Below are 27,129 nucleotides of genomic sequence, written 5' to 3'. Positions count from 1 at the left end.
CATCAGTCAACCATGGATGAATTATTGCTATGTAGGCCGGGAATACCGCTCTGTTCCACAGGTCTTTGATACAAGGCCCAAGGATCCAAGATTTAGGAACATCATGGATGGTCTTGATCTTCGTCCTGAGTTTACTCTCGGCCGTACCTGGAATGGCAGAATTCCTCTTGCGGTATGCGTCTTGGGGTTTATCTCAACTGGACCATTGTTCACTCGTTCTAATTGATCGAAAAGTGCTCCATATTTAGGACCCTTCCTCTCAGACTCCACAAATATGGTTACACCAAATGGAGATCCGGTTTGATTGCTATGACATCACCACTTAGGCATAATGAACCACAGCCAGGGTCTTGAGTTTGCATATTTCACGAAACTCTCCCAGCACCTCATTTGTAGTCAATTCCTGATCTACATGTAATTACAGCGGACTGAATCACATGACGAGCGGATTAGACAACAAATCTGAATCAAACACCTGTTGACCTGCCTTCTTCCCTCCAATCTTCGGCCACTGAGTCTTCTTACAGCAGCTGTCTCTTTTTTTTTTTTTTGGATGCTGTATCGTCACTAGCTATTTTGTAGATATCTGTGTCAAGCCCCCTGTTGGAAAAAGTTACCCCATACGCCGGTCTGGTTAAATTCTAGAGATGGCTCCGGACGACGAGAATAACAACACCCCCGGGGCAAGCCAGAACCAAGACGAGAATGCAATCGAGGCAGTGCAGCATGGCGTCCGACGGCCGTCGAAGTTTAGGCGCGAGAGCAGTATGGTTCTTGAAAATATGAGCCCTGAAGACAAGGCGCAGTTGGTCCGCATCGCTTCCAACTTTCCCAGACAGCCTACAGCAGATGCTGGCGCTGGCGCTGGTAGACCACCCCTCGAACGGATGGATACTGTCGACGAAATGGATATCGAGCACCCTGCATTTGACCCTACCAGTGATCAATTTGATCAACTGAAATGGGTTCGAAAGATAATGAGAATGTTGGACAAGGAAGGAATTCCACGTCCTGCGGCGGCGGGGGTTGCCTTTCATAATCTCAATGTATCAGGGTCTGGATCAGCCTTGCAATATCAAAACAATGTGGGCTCGGTCTTGCTGGCACCCTTCCGCCCTCAAGAGTACCTGAGTTTTGCTAGGTCGTCACAGGAAAGGCATATTCTGCGCAATTTTGATGGTCTTCTCCAAAGTGGTGAGCTGCTGATTGTCCTGGGTCGGCCTGGCAGTGGTTGTTCGACACTACTCAAGACTCTGTGTGGAGAACTGTATGGGCTGAAGCTGGGAAAGAGCTCAGACATCCAGTACAATGGAATTTCCATGGAGAGAATGCATAAGGAGTTCAAGGGGGAAGTGTTATACAACCAAGAAGTAGACAAACACTTCCCCCATTTAACTGTTGGACAAACCCTCGAATTTGCAGCAGCAGCGAGAACTCCTGAAGTTCGCTTGAGCGGCATTGGTCGGCAGCACTACGCCAAACATGTCACTCAAGTTGCAATGACTATCTTTGGTCTGACCCACACGTACAACACCAAGGGTACGTTCAAGGTTCCCGGGAGGGGCAGATCCCGATGACTTCCCCTCTCTATATAAGTTTATCTGACTTCAAGTGTAGTGGGAGATGACTATATCAGGGGCGTTTCGGGAGGTGAAAGAAAGCGAGTCAGGTCTGTACTTCCCATTCCTTTTATATGAGTGCCTCTCTAACACTCTGTAGTATCGCCGAGATGGCACGTAAGTCTTCAGCCCACATGGAGCGGACGTCCTCAAATTAACAGCCTATCAGTTTCTGGAGCACCCATTGCAGCCTGGGACAACAGTACCCGAGGCCTTGACTCTGCAAGCGCGCTGGAATTCGTCAAAGCTTTGCGAATTTCAGCCGATCTAGCCGAGAGTAGCCACGCTGTTGCAATATATCAGGCATCACAGGCAATCTACGATGTCTTCGACAAAGCCATAGTCCTATATGAAGGGAGGGAGATTTTCTTTGGGCCCTGCGACGAAGCAAAGGACTATTTTGTTAATATGGGCTGGCATTGCCCTCCACGTCAAACAACTGGTGATTTCTTGACTTCTGTGACTAACCCACAAGAACGTCAAGCACGTGAGGGAATGGAAAACCAGGTTCCTCGTACTCCGGATGACTTTGAGGTTTACTGGAAGAACAGTTCTCAATATGCTAGACTCTGCGAGGAAATCGAGGAATACCGAAAAGAGTTCCCTGCAGGAGGCGAGTCGGAACAACGGTTTAGTGAATTAAAGAGGCTCATGCAAGCAAAGCATGTACGGCAAAAGAGTCCCTATATCATCTCTATTCCTATGCAAATTAAGCTCTGCACAATAAGAGCCTATCAGAGGTAGTGTTCTTTGTTGTCCTGTGTCTGTCTTAGATCCATGCTTATCAATCCAGGATCTGGAACGACAAACCTGCCACACTGACAACTGTTATTGGGCGAATTGTTATGTCTCTTATCGTTGGATCGATATACTATGGGTAGGCCTTCAAGTTGCTTCGGAGGGGATGGATGCTTATCCTTGCAGGACTCCGAATGCTTCCGTTGGGTTTTACAGTAAAGGGGCAGCCCTTTTCTTCGCCGTCTTGTAGGTTCATATTCTTGAGAATAAGGCTTTTGCTCCTTTGATTTCGTGTAATAACTTGCTGCCCTCAGGATGAATGCTCTTATTAGTATCACAGAGATCAATTCGCTCTACGACCAACGGCCTATCGTTGAAAAACAGGCCTCATACGCCTTCGTCCATCCTTTCGCTGAAGCTTTCGGGGGTATTGTCTCGGATATCCCAGTCAAATTTATCTCCGCCGTGGTGTTCAATATTATTTTTTATTTCCTAGCCAGCTTGGTAAGCTATTCCATATAGTTCAAGATAAGCTCCATATCTGCCACTAATGCCGGGATACAGCGATATGAACCCTCGCAGTTCTTTATATTTTTCCTTTTCACCTTCCTCAGCACGCTGGCCATGTCTGCTGTTTTCCGGACACTTGCCGCGGCAACAAAAACTCTCGCGCAAGCAATGGCCTTGGCAGGTGTGATAGTATTGGGTATTGTCGTCTACACAGGCTTCGTGATACCCGTGCCACAAATGCACGACATTCCATGGTTCAGCTGGATTCGATGGATCAACCCGGTATTTTACACATATGAATCAATGATTGCGAATGAATTCCACGGTCGACGCTTCACATGTTCGCAGTTTGTGCCTGCATATCCCAGTTTGAGTGGAGACTCTTTCATATGCGCAGTCCGAGGTGCTGTGGCAGGCGAAAGGACTGTGTCTGGAGACGCTTTTATCGAATCTCAGTATAGGTACAGATATACACATGAATGGCGGAATCTCGGCATTCTGATTGGTTTCTGGGCATTTTTCACGGGACTATACTTAGTGACCACGGAACTCAATTCCGCGACTACATCAAAGGCCGAATTCCTAGTCTTTCGCCGAGGCCATGTTCCAGCGCAAATGCGCCATCTCAGCAAGCATCAAGGCAACGGTGGATCCCCTGAGGTTAATCAGTCCGAGAAAGGGGCTCAGACAGAGCAAGATACGTCTGCGATTCCTAAGCAACATAGCATATTCACGTGGCGGAATGTCTCCTACGATATCCCTGTCAAAGGGGGTCAGCGACGCCTCTTGGATAATGTCACTGGGTGGGTTAAACCTGGTACCCTCACAGCCTTGATGGGTGTCTCGGGGGCCGGCAAGACAACACTGCTTGATGTTCTAGCCAGGAGGGTTTCAATTGGTGTCGTGACCGGCGATATGCTGGTGGATGGGAAAGCCCTGGACAACAGCTTTCAGAGGAAAACAGGATACGTACAACAGCAAGACCTCCATCTTTCCACGAGCACAGTGAGAGAGGCGTTACGTTTTAGTGCAGCCCTGCGTCAACCAAAGTCAGTCCCTAAGAAGGAAAAGTACCAATTTGTCGAGGAGGTTATAGAAATGCTTAATATGCAGGACTTTGCTGACGCAATTGTCGGAACACCTGGCGAAGGGCTGAATGTTGAACAACGAAAATTGTTAACTATTGGAGTCGAGCTGGCTGCAAAGCCTGCACTGCTGATTTTCCTTGATGAGCCAACAAGTGGTCTGGACTCTCAAAGCTCGTGGTCGATTGTTGCCTTCTTGCGCAAGCTTGCAGACCATGGTCAGGCAGTGCTATCCACGATTCATCAACCTAGTGCCCTCTTGTTCCAGCAATTTGATCGCCTACTTTTCCTGGCAAAGGGCGGGAGAACCGTTTATTTTGGGAATATTGGAGAGCAGTCCCGTACCTTGCTTGATTACTTTGAAAGGAATGGGGCGAGAGTCTGTGGCGAGGACGAAAACGTGAGTTTCTTTCTTGCTTGACTGGCCATCACTAACACGAGGAAGCCGGCTGAGTATATGCTGGAGATCATCGGGGCTGGCGCATCCGGAAAGTCCTCTAAGGATTGGGCCGCGGTTTGGAAGGAGAGTCCGGAAGTTCAAGGTGTTCTGAAAGAGGTCGATCAAATCCATCAGGATCGGGCGTCAGCATCCAATGATGAGACCGACGACAGCCAGCAGGGTAAGCATGCAGAATATGCCATGCCTTTTGTCTCCCAGCTCTGGTATGTCACCCATCGCGTCTTCCAGCAATACTGGCGCGAGCCCTCATACGTTTGGGCCAAGATTATTCTCGCCACCTTATCATCCCTATTCGTTGGCTTCACATTCTTCAAACCCAACAGCTCCCTTCAAGGATTCCAGGACGTCTTGTTCAGCGCCTTTATGTTGACATCCGTCTTTTCAACCTTGGTACAACAGTAAGTGGAATCTATACCCATCCATCCTCATTCTGAGGGCATATCCCTTTAGGGGGCGCAGTTAACCAAAAACACAGAATTATGCCCAAATTCGTGGTCCAACGGTCTCTATACGAGGTCCGCGAAAGACCGTCCAAGGCATACTCATGGGCTGCATTCCTGATCGCCAACGTCATTGTTGAGATTCCCTATCAGGTTCTCGCCGGTGTCATCAGTTTCGGGGCATATTACTATCCTGTTTTTGGAGCCAACCAAGCAAGCAATCGTCAGGGGCTCATGCTGCTCTTTATTATACAGTTCTATATCTTCACTTCAACTTTTGCGTCATTCGTGATTGCCGCCCTCCCCGACGCCGAAACAGGTGGTACTATCGCCACTCTCCTGTTCATGATGACTCTTATTTTCAACGGTGTCATGCAGCCACCTACCGCCCTCCCGGGCTTCTGGATCTTCATGTACCGCGTCTCGCCACTGTCGTACCTGATTGCTGGTATGACCGCGACAGGGTTACACGGGCGACCAATCACTTGTTCTAGTGAAGAACTCAGTGTCTTCAATCCACCCGCCGGTTCAACATGCGGCCAGTACCTGGCCTCCTATCTACAGGCTGCCCCTGGCCAGTTGTACAATCCAGATGCAACGCAGGGGTGCCAGTACTGTCAGTTCCGGAACGCCGACCAATATTTAGCTATTTCGAAGATCCGTACGTTGCTGTTTTCCCCCCCTCTCCAACGGTCCTGTGTCATATTGTAAAGAGTCCGTGACTAACTTGTTCCCTTTACCTTCAGTTTATGGTGAACGCTGGCGCAATTTCGGAATAGGATTTGCGTACATCGGTTTCAATATCCTGGGAACCGTCCTCCTGTACTACTCGTTCCGTATCAAAAAGTATAACCCCACTACCTTCGTACGATGGATCATCACCGGAGGAGGAGTGGTGTGTCGCGTGTTCAAGAGACGCTCTGGATCGACCCCTAAGGGACGGGAGGCAGAGAATGTTCGATTGGTGTGAGATGTCCATTTCCTGTTGGGTATTCTTATAGTTAAATTGCTTGGTTGCATTCAGATAGGAAGTTTGAAGATTTGGATAATTGTGGATGTAGTAATTCAATAATTTTCCCTGCCTATGTTTGGTACTGCTAGAGTAAATGATGGCTACCGTCCTCGGGGATGCATTATTGTAGGCGGCAGATTTTTCTTATTGCTATTCCTACATTCCTTCTCGCACTATAAGCTCGAGGATGTACTCATTCAAGCAGACTAAATCGGTTTTTAAGCTCTTTCAGTCGGATTTGTTATCTATCTGGATTAGAGCCATTTACATCACATTGCAGCTATCGCAACCTATGTATAACGCATCTATAGAGGCACAGGGGATATAGAAACGACTAAGCATGAGTATAGGATGCGCCGCATAGTGAAGTAAGATTCTCCCATATATTCCCATCACCCCTATCACAAATATCTCTATCAGAAGTTGCTAATACTTATCTTCTATGTTTGAGCAGCTTGTATACAGATAACCATATTTTCATCTGACTTAATTTACCAGTTCTCTTGCCGCTCCCAGCAGTATCTCCATCGAGATCTGTTGTAAGCTTCCCTACCACGCCGTTGCATTGAAACAAACCCATCTATCGAGCCAAGAAATCCAATAGAAAAAATAAATGAGCAAAAGCACCCCCCGGGGACCCCAAACAAAATTCATTGATGGCACGAAAATTTATGCGCGCTGCCGAGAACGTGGAACAGCTTGCCGCTGCCAGCAAAATTAGGCATCCATTCAGAGAGACTGTACTTCTTCTACATGGATCCTCAGATACTTGCCCTTATGTTGAAACATTCTGGTACACCTGATCTCCGCCCTGGCTGTCTCTTTGTCCATGAAATTATGTTCTTAGGAAACTATCTCGCACTCCTGAACAGACCCCTGGATGGGACTGTTCACGGTGTAGTCTGCGGATCAAGTCAAAGGAGGTCGACAGGTTGGCGGCATATGAGACAGATATCTACCGAACCGAGGGCTGTAATGTTTGGTTCGAGGATGGTTCGAATGCCCCTGGAGAAATGTTAGTTTGGGATAGTGATATGTCTCTTCTTACCGAAGGTACTATACATTCGATCTAATAGACAGGTAGCTGGAGCAGAAACAGGACTATTTTGCAATACTAAAGAAAACATGCTATGAAATCGGCAGCCCCGGCAATATGGTCATCGACAAAAGGACAGAACCCACTAGGTCAATGGCTTTGATGTCCGTCCATGCATGTCTTTGGGGAGCAGTCTCGTGTTTGTTTCAAAACGCCCACCTCATTCACAATTGACCTGGGTGGAACCATCACCTCGAATGCTGGCTCAAATGCATATGGCCGGACACAATGCCTTCAGGGAGGTACTATCCAACCCACCATCCAGGGATGTAAAGTGCACGTAGAATCCACAGAAGCGAATGGTTTCAATGAGGCACATAGTGTCTCCAGTCACCGTTCACACTTTGGAATAGGTGTGTCAACATGAAAAAGCACTGTTCAACAACAAAAGAGCACCATGGTCCAACTCTTTGTAGGCTCTAACTATTGTTATTAACAGGATTCCATTGACAATCTCAATGGGCCCTATCAAAAGTTACGTTTTATTTCCTGAGAGAAGGAAGAGCCAACATTAGTTAGGGAAGTCGTGTCAATTGACGTGTCATCAGTAAGTGTCCATCGTCTCTCACTGCCGGTCTCATGGAGTCTTTCAGCTTATTGAAGATGTAGATCTCCTTGGCCACATATCCTCGTATACTCGGGTGCAAGATATTGGTATATCCGCCAGATTTGAAATCTGAGTTGCTGTGAGCCTGGCACTGGGGTTAAAACTAGAATGGCTTCGGCTTTATGGCTGATACTAGAATTCTGCGATATTTGTAGAAAAGTAGATGGATTAGGTAGGAGGAAAGAAGAGCTCAGCAGAGTTTTAACTCTTAGGCAAAAAATCCTAGCTAATTATTTAGGCTCTATTAGTGCACCATTGTCCTGTGGGCCTTGTTCCTGCGGGATATTTTTTGAGTTATCTGTGAGATATACTCGTCGAAAAAAATATATTAAGCGTAGTGTGAAATTATGGAATACTTGATCAATCAGTCAGTCAATCACTCAGTTAGTTAATCAGTTTGTCAACTTCTATTGACCTGCTGCAGGCCAGCTGTGAATGTTGGGCTATGGACTTGGTGGTGCTACTAGTTGGTACTTAATACTAGCAAGGCACAGATACCAGGTCCTCTATAGACATGGATCTAAAGAGGAAAGTACATTGTTAAATGTAGCACGCCAAGAAATATATATAGCCTTGGTAATAGGAAGAGGTTATAGAATCCTCCTCCGAAGAAATATATCTCCCACATAGACATTAAAAACATAACCCCAAACCACCCTGGGTAAAATTCTAGGGATGAATAAGGTGATGCACTCACCTGGGATTGAAGGCACTAGATAGTTAATCCAGATGGTTCTGGTGATAAATTAGTAGAAATAGTTGTAGAACTTGTAGTTTCTCTATACTGTATGGGAAAAGCTTACCACTGCTGTAGTTAAAGTCACATCATTTCAACATCATTAACTTCTTTCTCTTTATATTATTTTTATCCCCCCCTACATACTCATGCAATTTATACCACTCGTCCCTACATGATGTTAAATTGAATAGGCATTCTGGGCGATCAATTGTCTCTTGGCTTATATAGTGATTTTAGCACACTAAAATCAAGCAGCCAATCAGATCTCATCTGGTCCGCAGCTCCGGCATCATTGGTCTAGTGGTAGAATTCATCGTTGCCATCGATGAGGCCCGTGTTCGATTCACGGATGATGCATTCTTTTTGTAGTTTCTTATTTACGTAGGTCTAAATCAAATAGACAGATGCACAGATGTATTGAATACCTAGTCGTATTTATTCCATAGCAGGATAACTCTGTCAAGTACAAATAGCAAGCACATTCAGCCATCGTGATCATGATATATCTATCACACATTAAGTAGAAAATTCGTAGAAATCGATATGGCGGGGATAAATAAGCAAGTAGAACAGAACAATGTCGTATTGGCGAGATCGCCAAGGAATAGCAGGAGTGCATGATACGTCCCAACTAAGCCAATAAATCGTAGCAACGACGGAGAAGAAAACATATGGGTATTATGCAGAACGACAACGCCAAGAAACAGGAGATGAGCATTGCATATGTGGATGTCGAGAATGTGGGTTTGGGAGTGTGATTGGATATCGAAACCAGGATATACTGGGCTGTTCAATAACATGTCGTTTGTAAGACAGAGAGTGTTAAAGTCAAATTGGAATACTATTTCTCTTCTCGAAGCATCGTCAGGAAAGGTGCCTGCACACAACCATTGCGTTGACCACGTGGCCTGGTGTCCACCCTTGCTCGACAAGAGAATAATCTTCTTTGAGCATTTTGCCCAGATAGGCGATACGAACTCGGTGACTCCTAGGAATCTGCATCGTGTATGCTATACGTTAGCAAGTTGGATTCCATACGTAGACTGAATGACGTACCCGAGCTTCTTGCTGCACTTTGCGCGCTATAACACCCACATTCTGTGCATTCCCGACAGCCACCACCAGGTCTGGCTCATCCCTGTCGCTGAGTCGGGCCTTCACGCGGATCAGGTCACGCTCGCTGATTTTGCCCTTTTCGTCCCTGCGCCGTTCGAGGTCCTCTGCGATCAGTTCATCGCCCGAAGCTTCATCGGGCGACAGTTTGCCACCCTCGATGTCCAAGTCGTCGTCATCGTGTTCGTCCTCCCCGGTGGCATTCGAGTGCATCGTATTTTCCGGATCGCTCACAATACACTGGGGCAGTCGGTAGAGGACCCCTTGTTCGTCGTAGCAGCCTTGACAAGGATCCCCCGTGGGCACCGTGATCCCAGCAGCATCAATCATACTCTGGGCTGTGGCGAGATCACCGTCGCGCAAAAACGACAGTGCGGCCGATAAAGCGGCCCAGACCTCCGGCCGACCGGTGACCCTGGTCTCGAAGAACTCCTTGCGCTCCTGATCCAGCTGGGCGCGATTCCAAAGGCGACGCTTACTGTACCAGACATGGTGGCGGATGGGGGCATTGAAATGCTCGCTCAACGCAAACTGATTTGCCGGGCGTTGACGCACGGTCGAGGAAGCAGAAGGTGCGCTGGTATCGGAGGACGAATGAACAGGGGGTGATGATTCCGCCGGGCGCTCCCCGGTGGCTACTCTGGACGCATATTGCGAGTCGGTGTCGTCGCGAGGTGAGGAAAAGCAACAACCCTGCATGTGGGATTAAGGTTAAAAAAGAGAATAGAATAAAATAACGTAAAATAACGTAAAAAGCAGAAATCGCCCATAGCCCATGGCCCAGGAACGTTTGCGACGGCTCAGAGAGGACAGTACTGCCATACATGCGCCGATGACGTATGATCGCATGGAGGATGGAAGATATTTGAAACTACATAGGGCTTACCATCTTGTGCAGATCGCAGATCGACGAGACTCCATCAGCCAGAAGACAGTAATCAGATCTATCTTTCAATGCCCTTTTCTGGCGTAAGAAAAAGAAGTAGAGAGAGGAAGGTCAGGGAGCAAGGATGACCTAGATTCACAATGTAGATGGCCCGTACCTGCGGAAATCATAAGACTGGCGGCGAAGTGGGGGAATTCACTTGCACCAGAACAGCAACATGGTGAAGGGAGAGGAGAACCGAAAAAGTCGCAGGGCAGGTGGAAGACGAGGGGAAGTAAGAGATGAGGAAGATTGACGTGAGGGGAAGATGCTATAAGTCATCGTCAAGTAACGACCGATTGGACTCCACTGGTCACGCGCCGTGGATCGCCGGCTTATATTGAAGAAACACCATCTTTGTGTCTTTTTACACTCATCACACACACACTCTCTCTCCCTCGCTCGGAAGACCGCTGGTTGTCTCGCTCTCGCTCACCGTCAGATCCATTTCTGCAGGTCGTGTAACAGCTATATACAATTACAACTAGCAAGATTTTTATTCTTACACACTGGGTGGCAAAAAAATTCCTCTCAACTCCGCTTCGCTCAATTCACACCTCTTCATCCTCATCGTCGCTCCCAAAGATCGCTTTGAAAACAGCCTCTCCCGGTCGCTCCGCCTCCAGTGCCTCGTTGCGCTCGGGTTCCATTGCTGTTGGTTGACGTTTCTCGGGTGCGACAGGCGCTCCGGTGGTGGTAGAAGCGGACACTCCAGTCTCTGACATGAGCCGGTTTATTACATCCTGAGAAACCAATTCCTTGGTTCTAGGCTCGGTCTGATATCCGGCTGACTGGAAGCGCCCACCCGACGCGGGCTCTGCGCGTCCCAGTTGTGCCCCAGGGTCGAGTTGCACATGGTCTGGAGGTTTCACATTGAATCGTTTGCACAGGAGACGCGAGGGGTAGAAGGAAGTGCTGGTCCGAGTCATCGGTCCAAACATCCCAATCTTTGCAGCTGCCGCAGCTGGGTCTTCAGGCTTCTCGGTCGGTTTACTGAGTAACGGGTCAGTAGAGGGGGTGGTCTCCTCGGATGATCCCTTGGGTCCTGAGGATGCGGAGGTAAACCGTGAGGCCATCAGCCCCGACATTGGTTTGAATACCTCAGCTGCCCGCGCAAACTCGTAGAGTTCTGCAGCCCATTCATCCGTGCTCGAGCCAGGGACTCGCTCTGGTAATGTATCTCGGAGCCCAGCATGCACCTCGAGAAATGTGCGATAGCGGGAGCGCTTATCCTGATCATCGGAATAAGGCATCCAACCACTAGCTGCTCTGGTCAAAGCCTGAACAGCGAGCTGCTTATCCAGCTTCGGAACAAGATCCCATAAGTCCTTCCGCCGCTGCGAATCGGTTAACTCGTAGCCTTTTGGAGCCTTTTCACCTAAAGCAGGTGGTAGATCGGTTTTCCCCGTAAGCTTCATGATCCTCTCTCGAGCCTCGGGGGTCATCCAATCGAAGATAGACTTCCCCGGTAGCTGGGTCTCCCCCAAAAGTGCAGCCCTAGATGTGGGATCCAGCGAGGACGCTTTGGCGGCCTCCGCTGTAGAAATATAGTTGGAATCATCTCTCTCATTGGACGGCGCTTTATTGGACTTCCAGTCTTTAGGAATCTCAGGAGGCGCGTATTTCTTCTCCTGTGATGAAATCGAGAGGCCTGATATGCCGTCGGCGAGGAGAAAACCATCTAAGGGCAAACGGCCGTCGTGACATTTCCGGAAGCCGGCCGAGTTCTTGGCCGCGATAGCCTTCTTCGATATAAATACCGGCTTGCTGTTGAAAAGAGGGTTTGACGATGATACTGACGGTTTCCCAATTTCGGCAGAGCTCTTCTTTTTCTTCTTCTTGTCACCTCCGATAACCCGGTTATAGGAAATCTGCGGTCCCAACGAGTACGGATCCTCGTCATCTGATCCAGTATCATTCAGTACACCAACGCCAAAGGCTCCGCGGCGGGGTTCTTTGGGTTTTGGTTGCCTTGATTTGCCCTGGCCTATTAGTCGCCGGCCGAAGAAGTGATCCTCGTCCTCCGATGCGCCATCCCCGACGTTGTGGGACTTTAGGCGCGATTCGCCCTCGAATCCAAGTCCCTTATGATCTGTCTTATGTATAAAGGCAACCATCGGCGGGTTTTCCGGTGCGAATAGGTACGTCTTGTTGGCCTCGGACCCCCCGGGGCCTGATCCGTCTCCGAGATTGGCTTTACGTCGGACTTTGGGACCAACCCCTTGGCCTTCTTTCCAGCCCATCTTCTTCAACAGCTTAACGCCCATGGTTTCACCGCCAGTTTTGAGAAGGTCCATTAATCCTCCACGACGGGTAGAATCAGTCTTCGTGGATCCAAATCCCGTAAATTCATCGGTGGTGGCTAGTCGCTTCGCCTCCTCTGCTTCATGTATGTCCTCTTCATCCATAAAATCCTCCGGTCGTTGTTCTTGGGCTGGTTTGGCGCGGTTCTGTCGAGATGAGACAAAGGTCGCAGGGGTCCATCCCTCTTTCGATCCGACAGTGTTGAAGTACCTGGAGACGCCACCACATTTAGTGTGCTGTCCAACGCGATCGACGAATCGTGAGCTCACCCGGCACTAAATCCGCCGGTGAAGGCACCATGGAGGCGTTTCCTTCCCCGGTCATCGGTCACCTCCTGTTTCCAGACCGGCTTGTATGATCCATCGTCCCGGACGCGGTCATCTAGCGGTGGAAGAGGGGTTCCGAAGAAGGCGTAGGGAGACTGATGTGATTGCAAGTCAGCCTCGAAGGCTGCTCGATTCCTTTTGCTGGACATTGCAGGTATTCACAACGCTGACATGCAGGCTACAATGTGATCATCTTTGTAGTGACTCTGGGGTGATGACGTATGGTGTCAGCGGTTGAGGTCTGGAGAAACAAATGATCGGAAGGAAAAGCAGAGGGAAAAATAAAAACCAAATAAGTATACCTGAGTAAAGAAAGGCAGTGAGTGGAACAGAAACCAGCAGATGATCTGCTAGTTACACCTCAATAGACTCGTGCGTATTACAAAAAGCGTGGCTTGCGAAGACATAGCTTGGAGAGTCCGTACGGATAGGATAGATTAGAATTCACGAGCCACAATAACGCACTGCCGCAATTGTGTGGCGGAGATTGAAGCTGCCGTTTAGTCAGACAACACGAACCTCGTGTCCCCAAATGGGAGAAAAAGGGCTAGCGTCCGTTGCTAGCGGCTGTGCCTTTTTTGCCTTCCGATCGGCCTGGATTGTTTGCATGGAGAATGGCTTGGTTTTATTTTTATTTTTATTCTCGTAAAGATAGAAAAGGGGTTCCTGTGTGATGGGATGATGGACTGGAAGCGATCCTTTAGTCTACAGAGTCCTCTTAGCAATTGACATCAATCTACCGTTAAGTTGTCCAGTAAGTCGTCACCATACATTAGACCTCTCTCAATTGACTTGTATGTTCTATACAAAGGGCTGTCTTCAGTATCCCAAAGATCAACGGCGTCAAGTTTGTTAAATTAAGAAATCACATGATATTCGTCCCCGGTGCCAGGTCCCAACCGACTCCGTAACAAGTTAAATCACTAGAAGACTTTGGTCCATTGTTAGTTATCTTGTTCCTCTTACCTAATTGACGTAACGTTCGTTGGGGAAGGATCAACCCCTGGGCCATTGAGGGGAATTCAAATCGGATCGGTTCCAGCGCAACGAAACACTCGTGGTGTTGAAGAATAAGATTAAGATTGGCGTTGCAACGTCCGGCCCAGGTTTGGCTCTTCATTCTTTGGTTCTACCGATCGGATCCAGAAATGGAATGGAATGTGCCTTGTCTCGTCTGGTCTCGTCTCGTACTAGGGCTGGAATGGACATCGTGATTGTTAGATTGTAGGTCTTAAGCTTAAGATCTTCTGAGGGGACTGACTTATTGGATATCTGGTAGGGATGTCCCTGCAGAGAAGAACCTTCGTCGACCGGAGGACCTTATACTCCGTACCTTAGCACCTTAGTAGTAGTATGTATCTTTCTCAACCTCGTAACTCCTTAGAAAGGTCGCCGGCCGCCTCTTCTGGTTGCGGGCCGTTGTCCCTTTCTTCCTCTCTCCCTTTCTCTCTCCGCATCCATCCATCGTCCACGACTAACTCTGCCTCGCTCTCATCCTTTGGTCTACCCACCTCCTACCCTATCCATCCATTCCCCCTCCATCCTATCCCCTTTCCTCACCTTCCTTTATCTCCCTCGTCCGTTTGGCTTGTGTATGGGGGAACTTCGAATCGTCTGCTGGACGGTTCGACGCTGGCTGCCGGATTCTTGACAGTCAGCGAACGCCATCTTCCCCGCTCACCCCGACCGGGACTCGTTCTCTTTGTTTTCTCTAACGTGCATCCCCTTCCTTCTGTCTCAGGTTAGACATCCCCCGGGGTGTTCGAAGCGGCTTGGATACCTATTTTTTTTTTTTTTTTTTTTTTTTTTTTTTTTTTTTTTTTTTTTTTTTTCCTTCTCTCTCTCTCACTGTCTCTCTCTCTTATCGTGATGTCCACCACTGCTCCCTCAACTGCGTCGCCGTCGGTTGTCCGCAGCCAGTCTACCTCATCCCGACCTCCCTCCTATCGTCCTGCTACTTCCGATATCCCTCACCGAACTCGAAGTGTCGCAGTCAGACCCGCGACCGCATCTCAGTTCCTCTCGCAACATCACCATCAATCGCAAAACTATTATTCTCATTCCCACACCAAGTCGCATTCTCATGATCGCCGCCCCCCTTCGAACCAGGCGGTCTTTGACAATATAGCCCGTCGAGATTACGAGGCTTCCAGAGCGGTCCAGCCGATCTCCGCCCGTCGGAGTAGTTCCAGGGAGCGTTCCCAGGAACGCCCGTCAACATCATACCGCCCCGATTCATCTCCAAATAAACACCACCGGAACCTTTCCGTTCAAGGCCATCAGCGGAACAGTATCGACATGACGGCTGCTGCGCCCGTTGTGACCGAGGCTGCTGCGCCTCCCCCACAGGCTGCCCCGGGGTCACGATTGCATCCTATGAACTCGGTGCAATCGAAGCGACGTACAATGATCACAACTCCGTCGGGCCAGTGGACACTGGGCAAGACATTGGGCGCAGGGAGTATGGGCAAGGTCAAGGTGGGGAAAAACGTAGAGACCGGAGAACAGGTGAATATTCCAAAGTCTCCTTGCGTAGACTCCTCTAATGTTGTCTGGTTCATTCTAGGTCGCCGTCAAGATTGTCCCCAGGCAATCAACAGAGGAACATCGCAGCTCACGCGAGGCGGAGAGAGCCGATCGTTCGAAGGAAATCCGAACTGCTCGCGAAGCAGCTATTGTCAGCCTGGTTAACCATCCATATATATGTGGCATGCGAGATGTGGTGCGGACCAATTATCACTGGTACATGCTGTTCGAGCTCGTCAACGGCGGTCAGATGCTGGACTACATCATCTCCCACGGGAAATTGAAGGAGAAACAGGCCAGGAAATTCGCCCGTCAGATCGCCAGTGCATTAGACTATTGCCATCGCAATAGCATTGTGCATCGTGATCTGAAGATTGAGAACATCCTGATCAGCAAGACTGGCGATATCAAGATTATCGATTTTGGTCTCAGCAACTTGTTCTCCCCGAGGAGTCTCTTGAAGACCTTCTGCGGCAGTCTCTATTTCGCTGCTCCAGAATTGCTACAGGCGAGACAGTATACCGGACCAGAGGTGGATGTGTGGAGCTTTGGAATCGTTCTCTACGTTTTGGTCTGCGGAAAAGTGCCCTTCGACGACCAAAGTATGCCAAAGCTACATGCAAAGATCAAACAGGGCGTGTTTGAGTACCCCCCGGGGCTTACGACAGGTAAGATAATTTTACAACCTCTTGACACTCGTGTCCGCTAGCGACACTAACCCATTGAATCTTGCAGAGTGCCGCCACATAATCTCGCGCATGTTGGTCACGGACCCGAAGCAGCGCGCAAGCTTGGCAGAGATCATGAGCCACCCATGGATGAACAAGGGGTTCAATACGGTGCCTGACAACAACCTTCCCCACCGGGAGCCATTGAAATTGCCATTGGATCCAGAGGTCATTGAGAAGATGACGGGGTTTGATTTTGGGCCTCCGGAATACATCATAGCCCAACTTACAAAAATCATTGAATCGGAGGATTATCAACATGCTGTGAGGGCCAGCATTCGTGAACAACCTCCCGCTAGCCATGGCGAGAAGAAGCGTGGCATGTTTGACTTCTACAAACGGCGCAACTCGGCCAGCAGAGATACTCTGTCGGCACCATCTGCGGAGGCTGTCCAACTGGGAACCGACCCTATAAATGCCTATAGCCCTTTGCTATCCATTTATTACCTTGTTAAGGAGAAATTAGATAAAGAGAAAGCCGAAACCAACCCTGGGGCTCTGGGTGGTCCGCAGTCGGCTGGAGATGCTGTGGTTCAGATGCCAGATCTACCCGCCCCAGAAGCGGCACACACCAACCAATACCACGTACCGGGAGAAAAGGACACTGGAAGAAGGTCTCGCCCTCGAGCAAGAACTCACGGAGATGATGAAATTGCCGATGGGGTCAAAAATCTTAACCTTGCGGCCGGACAAGTATCCCCAGCTCCTCCTACATCACAGCTCGAGACCCCGGCAAAGAAAGAAAGCACTGCGGTAGGCATTTTGAGACGGTTCAGCACCCGAAGAAACAAGGAGCGAAGCCGCGATCCGGAACGGGGAAGATTGGGCAGCCCTCATGCACCGTCGCTGCACGTCCAGCCACCTGCCGACTCAGCATCTCCATTATCCAGGGGATTCAGCATGAGGAGAAGCAGACGTGCCGACCCATCGCCGACGGCTATCCCGTCTGCAGGCAGCCAGCCGCATCAAGATCTACTCACACCAGGATCGGCCGAGCCGGCCGCACGATCTAACAAGTTCTTGGAGCGATCGACAAGCGTTAATTCGGCTGACTATCGCTCTCGAAGAGCGGCCCGTTTGATTGACCCCGACACACTAGGTCAGCCACCTCAGACCAGTGGGTCTGACTATAGCGCGAACGTGCAGAAAGATCAAACTCCCTCGAAGGAGCCGAGATCGACAGGTCGCACTCATACCTCCCGAACTATGTCACTTGGTCATGCTCGTCGTGAGAGTATACAAGCACGAAGGGCCCGGCGGGATGCTGCAAGGGAGGCCAATGTCCCCGAGGAGACCGATGCGGATAACTCAGGGCGAGGGACTGCACTGGAGAGCGCGAATGAAGGTGAAGATTTGTCCAAGCCAGTCTACTTGAAGGGGCTTTTCAGCGTGTCAACGACCAGCAGCAAGCCTCTACCCGTCATCCGCGCCGATATCATCCGGGTGCTCAAGCAGCTTTCTGTGGAATATGTTGAAATTAAGGGAGGGTTTAGCTGTCGCCATGCACCAAGTATTGACCTGGGGAGAGTAATCGATGTTGGCCCTCCTAGCCCTGACCGGCAAGGCAATGTCTCCAACCATCGCCGGCGAATTAGTTTTGGCGGACTTCTGAACCACGACGACGGCAAGGAGGATACTCGTCACACACCCAGAACTACGCGTCGGACCCGTGCTCCACCAGATCGCAGTTTCGTGACCAACTCGGACGCCTCCGACGAATATGTCGGTCCTCGAGACAACAACAACGTGGGTGTGGGAGAACGTGTGGTGGGAGAGACCACCACGCACGTTCAGAGCGACACTGGGGAGAATCTAATTCTCCGGTTTGAAATCCTCATTGTGAAGGTGCCCCTTTTCTCTTTACACGGTATTCAGTTTAAGAAAGTTGCCGGAGGCATGTGGCAATACCGAGAGATGGCGAAGAAAATCCTGGATGCCCTGAGACTCTGAAGCATTCTGATCTATTGAGACCGCAGCACAAAACGCTGGCCTCAACTTTGGGTTTTTACTGCTATGGGCAGTCTATATCATGAAGCATTAGCACGAGCATTACGTTTTTCCTTTTCTCTTCTTTCCTTTTGTTCCCTCTCCTCTTGCACATTCCCGATCTTTTCTGTCCTTCCATAGTTCGCACCTCCATGATTATCGTCAGCTTTCGGTCTGCATTTCTACTTGAGCTGGCTCATTCTGCTATACCTGGTTTGTCATGGTGTATATTAGAACCGAGAAAAGATGCATCATGGATTCCGACCGTCACCTGTTTCGTATGGCTCTTGGTCTGTTTTGTATATTTAATTTGTTTCCTGGCCGCGATAATAATTTGGCTTTTTGTAGAAATTGTGATATGTTGCTTGTATTGATATTGAAGTATATATCAGGTAGGTTTTATTTTTATTGTGCAATAGAGCGTACCTCAGCTCGGCATGTGACACGTGAGCAGACCCCGTCCACACAGGGCCGTGGATCCAATATCCTCTCCACACTTCGCATTTTAGTCAGTGGAAACGGTCTTATTGGATGAGCGACCCAACAAGATCTTTTCAAATGGCTCGAAAATAGGTGGTAGAGGAGTTGGTCAATCCAGCTCAGCAGTTCAGGATTCGAGGGCAGCTCAATGTCGGAATTAATATCTTAATCAGTATCATCAAGCGATAGTTTAAGTATCTCATTATATACGTCCATTTTAGAGCTTTTAAAAGGTCAAGTGGTTTTATCTCTCTAGCGTAGACAACCAAACCATCACGCTATTAGCCTGTCAGCCGCCCTGACAAGACCAATCTATTCTCTGCTAATTAATATTAATTAGCCAATCTAAACTCGTCGCGGTCTCCATTCACTCTTCTTGTTAGAGACTTGGAGTATATACTAACGTAATTCCCGGCCGAGCCGGCCACCTCCAACCTAAGTCAGAAAACAACACGCTTTTCAACCCCGAAAATGCATTTCTATATAAAAGCTAACTACTATTACGATTAGGACATTGCAACCTTTTATGTCCAATAACATGACAATCACTGCAACGTGGTGGCGCCCGTGTGCGTGGTTAAGCTGTAGAATAAGCTGGATCCTCTGGTATAGTGTCGTGCACTTCCTGGACCTGATTCCTACTCTCAATACTCTGCTGAGCTTCCTGGATAGAAGAGCCTTCTTTTTTTTTTTTTTTTTTTTTGACGCTTAGATCGCTTTTTTTGTTTAACCTCTTTCTTATTTGCAGCTCGATGATCCTGGTTTTCTTTAGCAAGAAGAATAGTCTCATTCAAAGCCATTTCAAATCCCTTTGCAATCTTGTCTAATCGCTCTTCTGCAGGAGAAGGTGGGCTCTGTGTGCGTGCCCTAAGTATCTTTTTTAATATAAATACTTGCTTTTCCAGCTGCTTGAAATTATAAGGTGTTTTAGGTGCAGAACAGGTTAACCGACTGCCTAGTGGTGTAGGTATTTTAAGCTGCATACTAAGCTGCTCAAGCACCCTCTCTGGATTAAATGGAACCAGGCCAGTTGCTGCGAAGCTATTTTTAATAGTATCTGGCTTAAATGCCTCCGTGCGGGCCTGTGGATATGCCTCAGGAAAGTCAAATTTATTAATATAATTATAGCCAAGCTGTGCCTTATTTTCAATCAAGCGCCCGTAGGCCCGCTTGAGTGGTGAAAAGCATGTAACATCAAGAGGTTGTAAGAGATTTAAAGAGTGTGCTAGCATGCAGATTAGTATAATATTATTCTCTGCACATATCTAATTAAATTAAGGAGTTAGATGGCTTCCATGGCCATCTAAAACAAGCAGGCGATATTTCCCAGTTGTGCGACCAGTTATAGCAGGAATAAAAAGCTTCTTAAGCCAGCGTAGTCCAATCTTATTAGTAGTCCAACCATTATCACTAACTTTAATTCTCCAGTCAGGTGGTAGAGCTTTACCTTTATACCAGCCCTTAATATGGACCTTTCCCTTAAAAATTATACAGGGTGGTAGAGCCCCATCCTGTAGAATTCACGCACTTAATTAAAGTAACCTATTCCCGGTTTCCAGGCTGTACAAACTAACATTTACTATATATATCTGCTCTAGTTACTACTTTAGCAGTTGCAACTAAGCCCATTGCAAAGCCAGTTTTATCAAAGTTATAAATATCCTTAAGAGCAATCCCATGCTGCATAATAGTTATTTGTACACGGTCAAACCACTCTTTGATAATCTTGGGATCCTCACATTTAGCCCGTTGGTAGTTATATCGGCGGGAATAAGTTGTTTTTATCTTATTATAGCGTTGGATAAAGCTGTGGACCCAGTTCTTGCTAACAAATTAAATGTTAGTTAAACCACGCTTCTTAAAAAAAATATTGGCCATATCTTGTATGTGACATGGTCGGGGAGAAGCACCATGTCGGTCCATAGATAATATCCACTGTATAAGCGATTTCTCTTCGTTTTGGGTTAATTTATATCCATTGGCGCGCTTTTCATTGCGGTTTTAAATACCACGAAGCCGGTCTTGGAGGGTAGTCCTAGGTATATTATAAACTTGCGCAGCTTCACGAATAGATAATATAGTCCCATTTTTAATAGCTGATATTACTAATAAGATCCTCCCCTTTTGCTCAACATATTTTTGAGACTTTGCACATGATTTTGGTGGCATGGTGGTGATTTGAATTGTAATTAGGATTAAAGCGCGTAGAAAACGCGTGGGTGGCCGGCTCGGCCGCGGTGGCCGACTCGACCGGGAATTACGTTAAGTATCTAATCACTATCTGGTATCAGCCTCTTATAGTCCTTGAATTAGTAGAAGCTAAAGATATATATTCTGCGGGAGTAGTTGATAACTATATTTATACTAACATGTAGATATAGCTAATTAATGTAGCTTATATTAATGTGAAAGACGCTTATAGGCTTTCGCTACTATATAAGGCACTAGATGTGACTCGAAAGATCAGTTGTCTTGTACCTTTTATGGTCGAATGGTTTACCTCCAGACTAACAACGAAACAACCAAACCTTCACACAGGTAACAGATAAGAAAGGATAGTCACGTGTTGTGGATCATTGAGGGCCCATAAAGTCAATGGCCAGTAGAATAGGCCTGAGAGGTCAAACGGGCTTCAACACTCATGGTTAAAACGTACAAGAAGGTGGGCCAGCACTGTGACAACTGACAATGGTATACTTACCTTCTAATAGGAAGTATAAATAGACCAAGTATAGTTTTCTTAGCCAGTAGCAAGGAGAAATCAATATTTGATTTTTCTTCATTAGCTATAAGAGCCGTGAAATATAATGCCATAACCTTCCTAGTCCTACCTGATTCCACTATCCAGTAGGGGAGATTTAGTATAATTAACACCCTAACCACAGGCTGTACAGCATATCAGACCCTAGGACCCAAAGGGAGCCCGGAGGGCATGGGCGCCGCAGAAGATACTCTAAGGGCCTGCAACTTGTTCACCCGAGCATGCGGCCATTGGCCCACTACCACATTCGGGCAGTTGTCAACTGGCTAGGGGTCGCAGTTTGATATTCTTCCCGCTATACTCAGAGTAGTTTTATTTCATACCTTAATAAATGTATATCATGGTGTGGATCTACTATCTTCTAAAGCTATTATAGCCTATAGGGCCTCGTATTTTTGACTTTAGCCTGAGGGTTTGTCGAATCCACAGGTATACTGTGATGTCTGCTGTGGGTCGCCCTAGTCATGTGTGCGGCCAACTATTGAATGAGAGGGAAATGGTAGGACTCCAATGGAGTAGGTCAAGGAGACACTCTTAAACAGTTTGAAAGTTGTGGGCCCTGAGCCCGCGAGTTCCTGGTAGGAGAGAAGACAACATTCCCTTTGCTCAACTGCGCTCCATGGTCTCAAGAAGGTTGTTGATTGTCTATTACCTCTTTGAACGAGGACCTGAGATAATAATTACCATATAACTGTCGCGTGCCAATCCCTCTAGTTCCTCCACTACACTATGTCGACCACTGTTAAGATACGGTCCTGGCACCAGTGGAAAAGTCAATATAATAGGAGGTACAAGATATACAGCGGTGTTGTGTGATAGTTTGGTTGTCTCTTCGCTAGGAGAGATAAAACAACTTGACACTTGACCATATAAAAAGGTGCAAGACGACTGATCTTCGATCAGTTGTATCTAACGCCCTATATAGTAGTGAAGGCCTTAGTCTGAGCACCAGACTGGGTTTAACCTGTGACATGTCACGTCTTGGCTCAATAATATAGGTAGAACATATGTAACTTACAAAGCTGATTGCTGACCAAGGGTATTTATACAGCCTTAGGTCACGTGTCGGCTGAGATAGCTCCACTAAAAGCCTTCGAACTTGAGCTGTTATGGCTCCGATCCCTGCAGATATCTCTATTAGCATATTTCGGCTAACACAAAGCTGTTAATAAATTGGCACCTGAACATCCAAGTGCATCAGTGTAATATTTCAATAAATTACAGTAACAGTGCTTGTAAAATTCGAAATATGTAACCATATATTGGAAATATAATGTTTTAAATATTTAATTAGCCTACGCGTCTATATATATATTTAAAACAGGGTTAAAACAATAAATATAATATAACAGAATTAAAATACTTTGTATAACAGTTTGTTACACAATCTTTCATAATGTAGAACCCGCACCGCCTACCGGAGTAAAAATCCACAGCATAATTTTAGCTCCAATATTACTAAATTAGGAAGGTGGGGGTTTTATATATGACTTAGAGTCAATTTTATATAAATTAAATAGTCAGATTAATATCTATTTTTTAAAAATTTTAATTCATTTTCAACTTCATGAATCATAAGTAATCCGTGCTGAAAGGCTGCACTTGCAGTCTGTGCTGATGCAATTATGTCTACTTACCGCCTAGACTAACCCACAATCCTATTTGCTGGCAGATTCTGTCACCTGATCCTCAATGCTTAGTCAACGCGTAATATCCTGCCAACAAAGGAAACCTTAAAAAAAATTTCAGCAGCTCTCCTGCCTCTACTAACGCATTTAATTAAATTATGACAAAGGGAACAGAATCAGCGCATTTGAATTGACAGGACTAGCTAATTGATAAATTTAAATTCAGATGTGCGGGGTTCTAACCTTTTTGGCCCAGATGGCAGATTTCTGCAGATTTATGTGGAAAAGCGGGAGGATTTCGAGCAAAATAAATGCTGTCAATTACAAGGTTTTTTCCACTGTTGGAAGGCGGGCAACTTGACAGGTCATATAAAATAATATTCTATATAGGGTGCTAGAAGCAACTGATCTTTCAATCAGTTGTCTTTGTATCTTTTATGGTCGAATGGTCTTGCCTCTAGACTAGCGCGTAGAGACAACCAGATCGTGACATAATTCGCCTTTATAAATAGGCCTTTTTTAATCTTTAGGAAATAATTTTTTATATTCACTTGCCATATAATCTAGTGAATATAAAGCCTATGACTAAGCGACTACTCCTCCTAAAAAGGAATAGCCCATCCGCCTGTCCCAGCCTCTAGTGCCCATGTAACTTCTCTTTATCTCCAGATTCCTATTCTTTTTGTTTGATCCTTAAAAGCTGCAAACCCCTGAGGTTTAAACTGCTCCCTATCCTAGGTTTCTTGTGGTCTAAAACTCTCCTGTCTACAGCATCAATGACAGTGATTGATCTCACCCAGGACTCAGATTCTGACACACAGAATCAGATTAAGGTAAGTGAGGTGAATTCCACAAAAGGAGGCTACTTCTGGGAGTTTTAAATATTTTATTCTTCGCTTTATTATTTGTTTTGGGACATATTCTAATGTCTTAATGTCTAAAAACTGCTGTGCTCAGCAAAGCTATCTTCCCCAGCCTAGATCTCTTTTTATACAAAGATTTCTGCACTTTATTTATTTCTATGTTCTATAATCTACCCTGCTGTTTTGGCGTCTCCTTTCTCTTGGTCTTGTGACATCAGCTGATATAATCTATACAGCCCATTATCAATGGTACTGTCAACAACAACATCGACATCTACAACAACAATCTCATCACTACACCCTCTTTCTTCTCCAAACTCACCGACCGCAGCATTTTACCGCTGAAAAGAAAGCAAGAGGAGTCGAGCATCTCGGATTGGTCCACCGAGTCTTTTGACAGGCCGTCTAGCCGCGCGCGCCATGACCGGCCCTTTTCCGAACGGCGACTGTTCTCAGCCTTCCAGCCGTCCACTCCCAGCCCCAGCCCGGGGGCCCAGGAGCAACTCAAGGCGGTCAGCGTCGTGATCCCGTCTCCATCCCTCCAACTGAAGAAAGAAATCGCCTCTGCGGACTGGACCATCGCTACTATCTCTTCCAAACCTACCGGCCTGTCCGAGGAGTACTACCCGACTGATGCGTACGAGAAACGCGCCCTCAAAGGTGCCTACCCGGTGGCGAAGAAGAAGGTCAAACGCGCCGAGATCCCCTTCCAGATCGGTGCCCCCGGTCCGGTGCTCACGGTGCGTCCGAACGTCGGCGAGCAGTTGCGTTGCGCCTTGCAGCGTAAGTTGTCTGCCATCCAGGGACCCAAGGTGACTTTTGCTCCTGGGGATGAGACCCTCCTGGCCCAATTCGCGAGCAACTTCGAGTTCATCAATAGCTATAAGCTGCGGAAGGGCGTCCAGTCCGTCCCGGAGGACTTCAAGGGTGGATGCAGCTGTGAATCGTTTTGTGATCCCGATCGCTGTTCCTGTCTCGAACCGGATGGTCCCTCTGAGAGACGCATCATCCCGTACGGCCCGGCCGCCGATGATGCGCGGTTCATGCTGTTGAGACCGGACTTTCCTAAGCACATGATCTTTGAATGTGGAGAAAAGTGCAACTGCAAGGAGAATTGCTGGAATCGTGTCGTGCAGGCCGGTCGAACCATTCGGTTGGAGATTTTTAATACCGGCAATCGCGGCTTTGGTATCTCTCCTCTCTCTAGGTGATATAGAATGAATGAATGATTAATGGAAGATAGGGCTCCGCTCTCCTGATCGCATCCGCGCAGGGCAGTTCATCGACCGGTACCTGGGGGAAGTGATCACGAAAAAGGTGGCGGATACGCGCGAGGAAGTGTGCACGTCACAATGCGGAAGTTCGTACCTGTTTGACCTGGACTGGTTCGAGGAAGCAATCCACGTCGTGGACGGACGGAATTTCGGGTCAGCAACGCGGTTCATGAACCATTCGTGCAACCCCAACTGTCGGATGGTTCCAATGTCGTACGACGGCGCGACGGATCTCCATCTCTACGACCTGGCGTTCTTCTCGCTCAAGGAGATCCCGCCCATGACGGAGCTGACCTTTGATTATAACCCGGATGCGGAACGGGGGGCGAAGATCGAACCCGGCGCGGTGCGTTGTCTCTGTGGGGAGGAGAATTGTCGCGGTCAGTTGTGGCCGAACCAACGCAAGGGGACCAAGTAGATATACTTAGGTTGTACTGTCTATGAAGTCACCTTATCTGCTTTACGTTGCATGGTTGGCGATCAATCTTGTTGGATGCGTTGATTTCCTTTTTTTATCTTGTTGAAATACCCGAGCTGTGATATGATGATGTATTCCCTGAACAGCATTATGAAATTTTAAGGACTTGTCTAGTACCATTCCGTGTTATTCTATTTTAATGAAGGCAATAGACCTGTCTTATCTTCAACCAGTCCAACCAGTTCGATCACCATAGATATAGGATATAATTCATCAGAGCATTCCACATACACCACGAGAAGATACCAAAGATCAACCTCTTTATCACAACCAACTCCAACCAATCACTATAGATCAGAACGAGAATCAGAAGTCCACCCAGGTCGCTAGTAATGTACTCCGAAATAAAGCAAAGCCAAAATCACCCATAAACAAAAAAATAACCCCAAAATACTAATAAATAAATAATAAAGAATAAAGAAAGAAAACGGCTATGCCCTCCCCTCCATAACCTCAAATATCCCCCCCATAACAAATCTCGGCTGCGACCACCTCGACGAAGCCTGCGAGAGACGACTTGTCCGATCCCCCAAGGATTCCAGTTCAGGTTCAGATTCATGACCTAGAGCGACAACATCCAACAGCACCGCGACAGGATCCACAGGCCTTGGTTCCATGAGCTGTAGACCCTGTCGTTCGATAGCGTCTTTATCGGCGCGAGTTTGCTCGGCACTGAGCGCTAGATCGACCTTGGAGGGTCTCTGGCGCAGCAGAACTGCCGGACGGAAGAACATGGACGACATACTCAGTCGGAGTGGACTTTGGCTGTGGCTGCGGGGACTTTCGGTGGTTGCAGTTCCAGTTGTGGTGGTGCGGTCGGATCGGGCGTCGGAGATGGGACGTCGACCGCGGTAGAAGCGGCGAAGTGGAGATGATGATGAGGTTGGGGTAGTGGTCGTTGGTGGTGGTGTGGGATCGGGAATTCGGTCGGAAGGGTTGAATGAGGTGTGTAGGTGAGTGAGGGAGGGACGCATTTTGGTATTTTGATCTGATAGTTTGATAATTTTGATTGATACTTTGATCGATACGGCTGATGATAGAGTATTGTGGATAGAGATTCTCGGAGTAGATTTGAATCAGGATGAATTAATTCATGAGACACCCATCGTGGAATATACTGCGTAAGAAGGAGGAAAAGAAAGAGACAGATAAATAGAATCAAGAAGATAGATTGATCCCGACGAACGCGGCGATCGGTGAACTATCGATGCATCCATTGTCGCCGTTTCCGATCTTTCGACCCTACGCTCACCGCGAGGGATGTTCAACTAGTCGACTTCCTTCTCGCCGCATCGGGCCATCCCTTGGACATGAATACCTTGCTTTGCTGGATGCCAACTCATTCCTTGAAATAATTATTCATTCGTTCAGTACTATCTACATACTATGTCCATCATACATAATTAGATGTCTGTCGCCACACGCCACCGC

The 27,129-nt window shown here is 47.5% G+C and overlaps 6 protein-coding genes and 1 non-coding gene across 7 annotated transcripts; 4 read left to right on the top strand and 3 right to left on the bottom strand.

Moving 5' to 3' along the window:
• Nucleotides 1-647: 647 nt before the first annotated feature.
• On the top strand, nucleotides 648-5,822 carry ATNIH1004_000923 (uncharacterized protein; the record flags this gene model as incomplete). The annotated part of the gene is made up of 11 exons (XM_033565626.1): nucleotides 648-1,539; nucleotides 1,618-1,669; nucleotides 1,720-1,736; nucleotides 1,789-2,359; nucleotides 2,413-2,496; nucleotides 2,544-2,603; nucleotides 2,672-2,861; nucleotides 2,922-4,352; nucleotides 4,398-4,810; nucleotides 4,888-5,513; nucleotides 5,599-5,822. The coding sequence occupies 11 exons, from the start codon at nucleotides 648-650 to the stop codon at nucleotides 5,820-5,822; spliced, it is 4,560 nt and encodes a 1,519-aa protein (XP_033431383.1).
• A 2,770-nt stretch (nucleotides 5,823-8,592) lies between these two features.
• Nucleotides 8,593-8,663, top strand: ATNIH1004_000922. Its single transcript has one exon. It is a non-coding gene; the product is annotated as a tRNA-Gly (tRNA).
• A 507-nt stretch (nucleotides 8,664-9,170) lies between these two features.
• On the bottom strand, nucleotides 9,171-10,118 carry ATNIH1004_000921 (uncharacterized protein; the record flags this gene model as incomplete). The annotated part of the gene is made up of 2 exons (XM_033565625.1): nucleotides 9,171-9,302; nucleotides 9,363-10,118. The coding sequence occupies 2 exons, from the start codon at nucleotides 10,116-10,118 to the stop codon at nucleotides 9,171-9,173; spliced, it is 888 nt and encodes a 295-aa protein (XP_033431382.1).
• A 777-nt stretch (nucleotides 10,119-10,895) lies between these two features.
• ATNIH1004_000920 (putative G-patch domain protein) lies at nucleotides 10,896-13,123 on the bottom strand (the record flags this gene model as incomplete). Its single annotated transcript, XM_033565624.1, has 2 exons — nucleotides 10,896-12,858; nucleotides 12,918-13,123. The coding sequence occupies 2 exons, from the start codon at nucleotides 13,121-13,123 to the stop codon at nucleotides 10,896-10,898; spliced, it is 2,169 nt and encodes a 722-aa protein (XP_033431381.1).
• Nucleotides 13,124-14,175: 1,052 nt separating this feature from the next.
• On the top strand, nucleotides 14,176-18,178 carry kin1 (putative serine/threonine protein kinase Kin1; the record flags this gene model as incomplete). The annotated part of the gene is made up of 6 exons (XM_033565623.1): nucleotides 14,176-14,198; nucleotides 14,254-14,303; nucleotides 14,891-15,046; nucleotides 15,103-15,482; nucleotides 15,541-16,168; nucleotides 16,236-18,178. 6 exons carry the CDS (start codon nucleotides 14,176-14,178, stop codon nucleotides 18,176-18,178), a joined length of 3,180 nt encoding a protein of 1,059 aa, XP_033431380.1.
• Nucleotides 18,179-23,859: 5,681 nt separating this feature from the next.
• clrD (histone-lysine N-methyltransferase Clr4) lies at nucleotides 23,860-25,638 on the top strand (the record flags this gene model as incomplete). Its single annotated transcript, XM_033565622.1, has 3 exons — nucleotides 23,860-23,916; nucleotides 24,183-25,134; nucleotides 25,190-25,638. 3 exons carry the CDS (start codon nucleotides 23,860-23,862, stop codon nucleotides 25,636-25,638), a joined length of 1,458 nt encoding a protein of 485 aa, XP_033431379.1.
• A 491-nt stretch (nucleotides 25,639-26,129) lies between these two features.
• On the bottom strand, nucleotides 26,130-26,672 carry ATNIH1004_000917 (uncharacterized protein; the record flags this gene model as incomplete). The annotated part of the gene is made up of 1 exon (XM_033565621.1): nucleotides 26,130-26,672. One exon carries the CDS (start codon nucleotides 26,670-26,672, stop codon nucleotides 26,130-26,132), a length of 543 nt encoding a protein of 180 aa, XP_033431378.1.
• Nucleotides 26,673-27,129: the final 457 nt, after the last annotated feature.

The sequence above is a fragment of the Aspergillus tanneri genome (genome assembly GCF_003426965.1).
Source record: "Aspergillus tanneri strain NIH1004 chromosome Unknown AapTan_2_pilon_pilon_pilon, whole genome shotgun sequence".
In the NCBI taxonomy this organism is placed as follows: Eukaryota; Fungi; Ascomycota; class Eurotiomycetes; order Eurotiales; family Aspergillaceae; genus Aspergillus; species Aspergillus tanneri.
The sequence above is the reverse complement of the archived record's forward strand: the minus strand, read 5'-3'. Positions and strand labels throughout refer to the sequence as shown.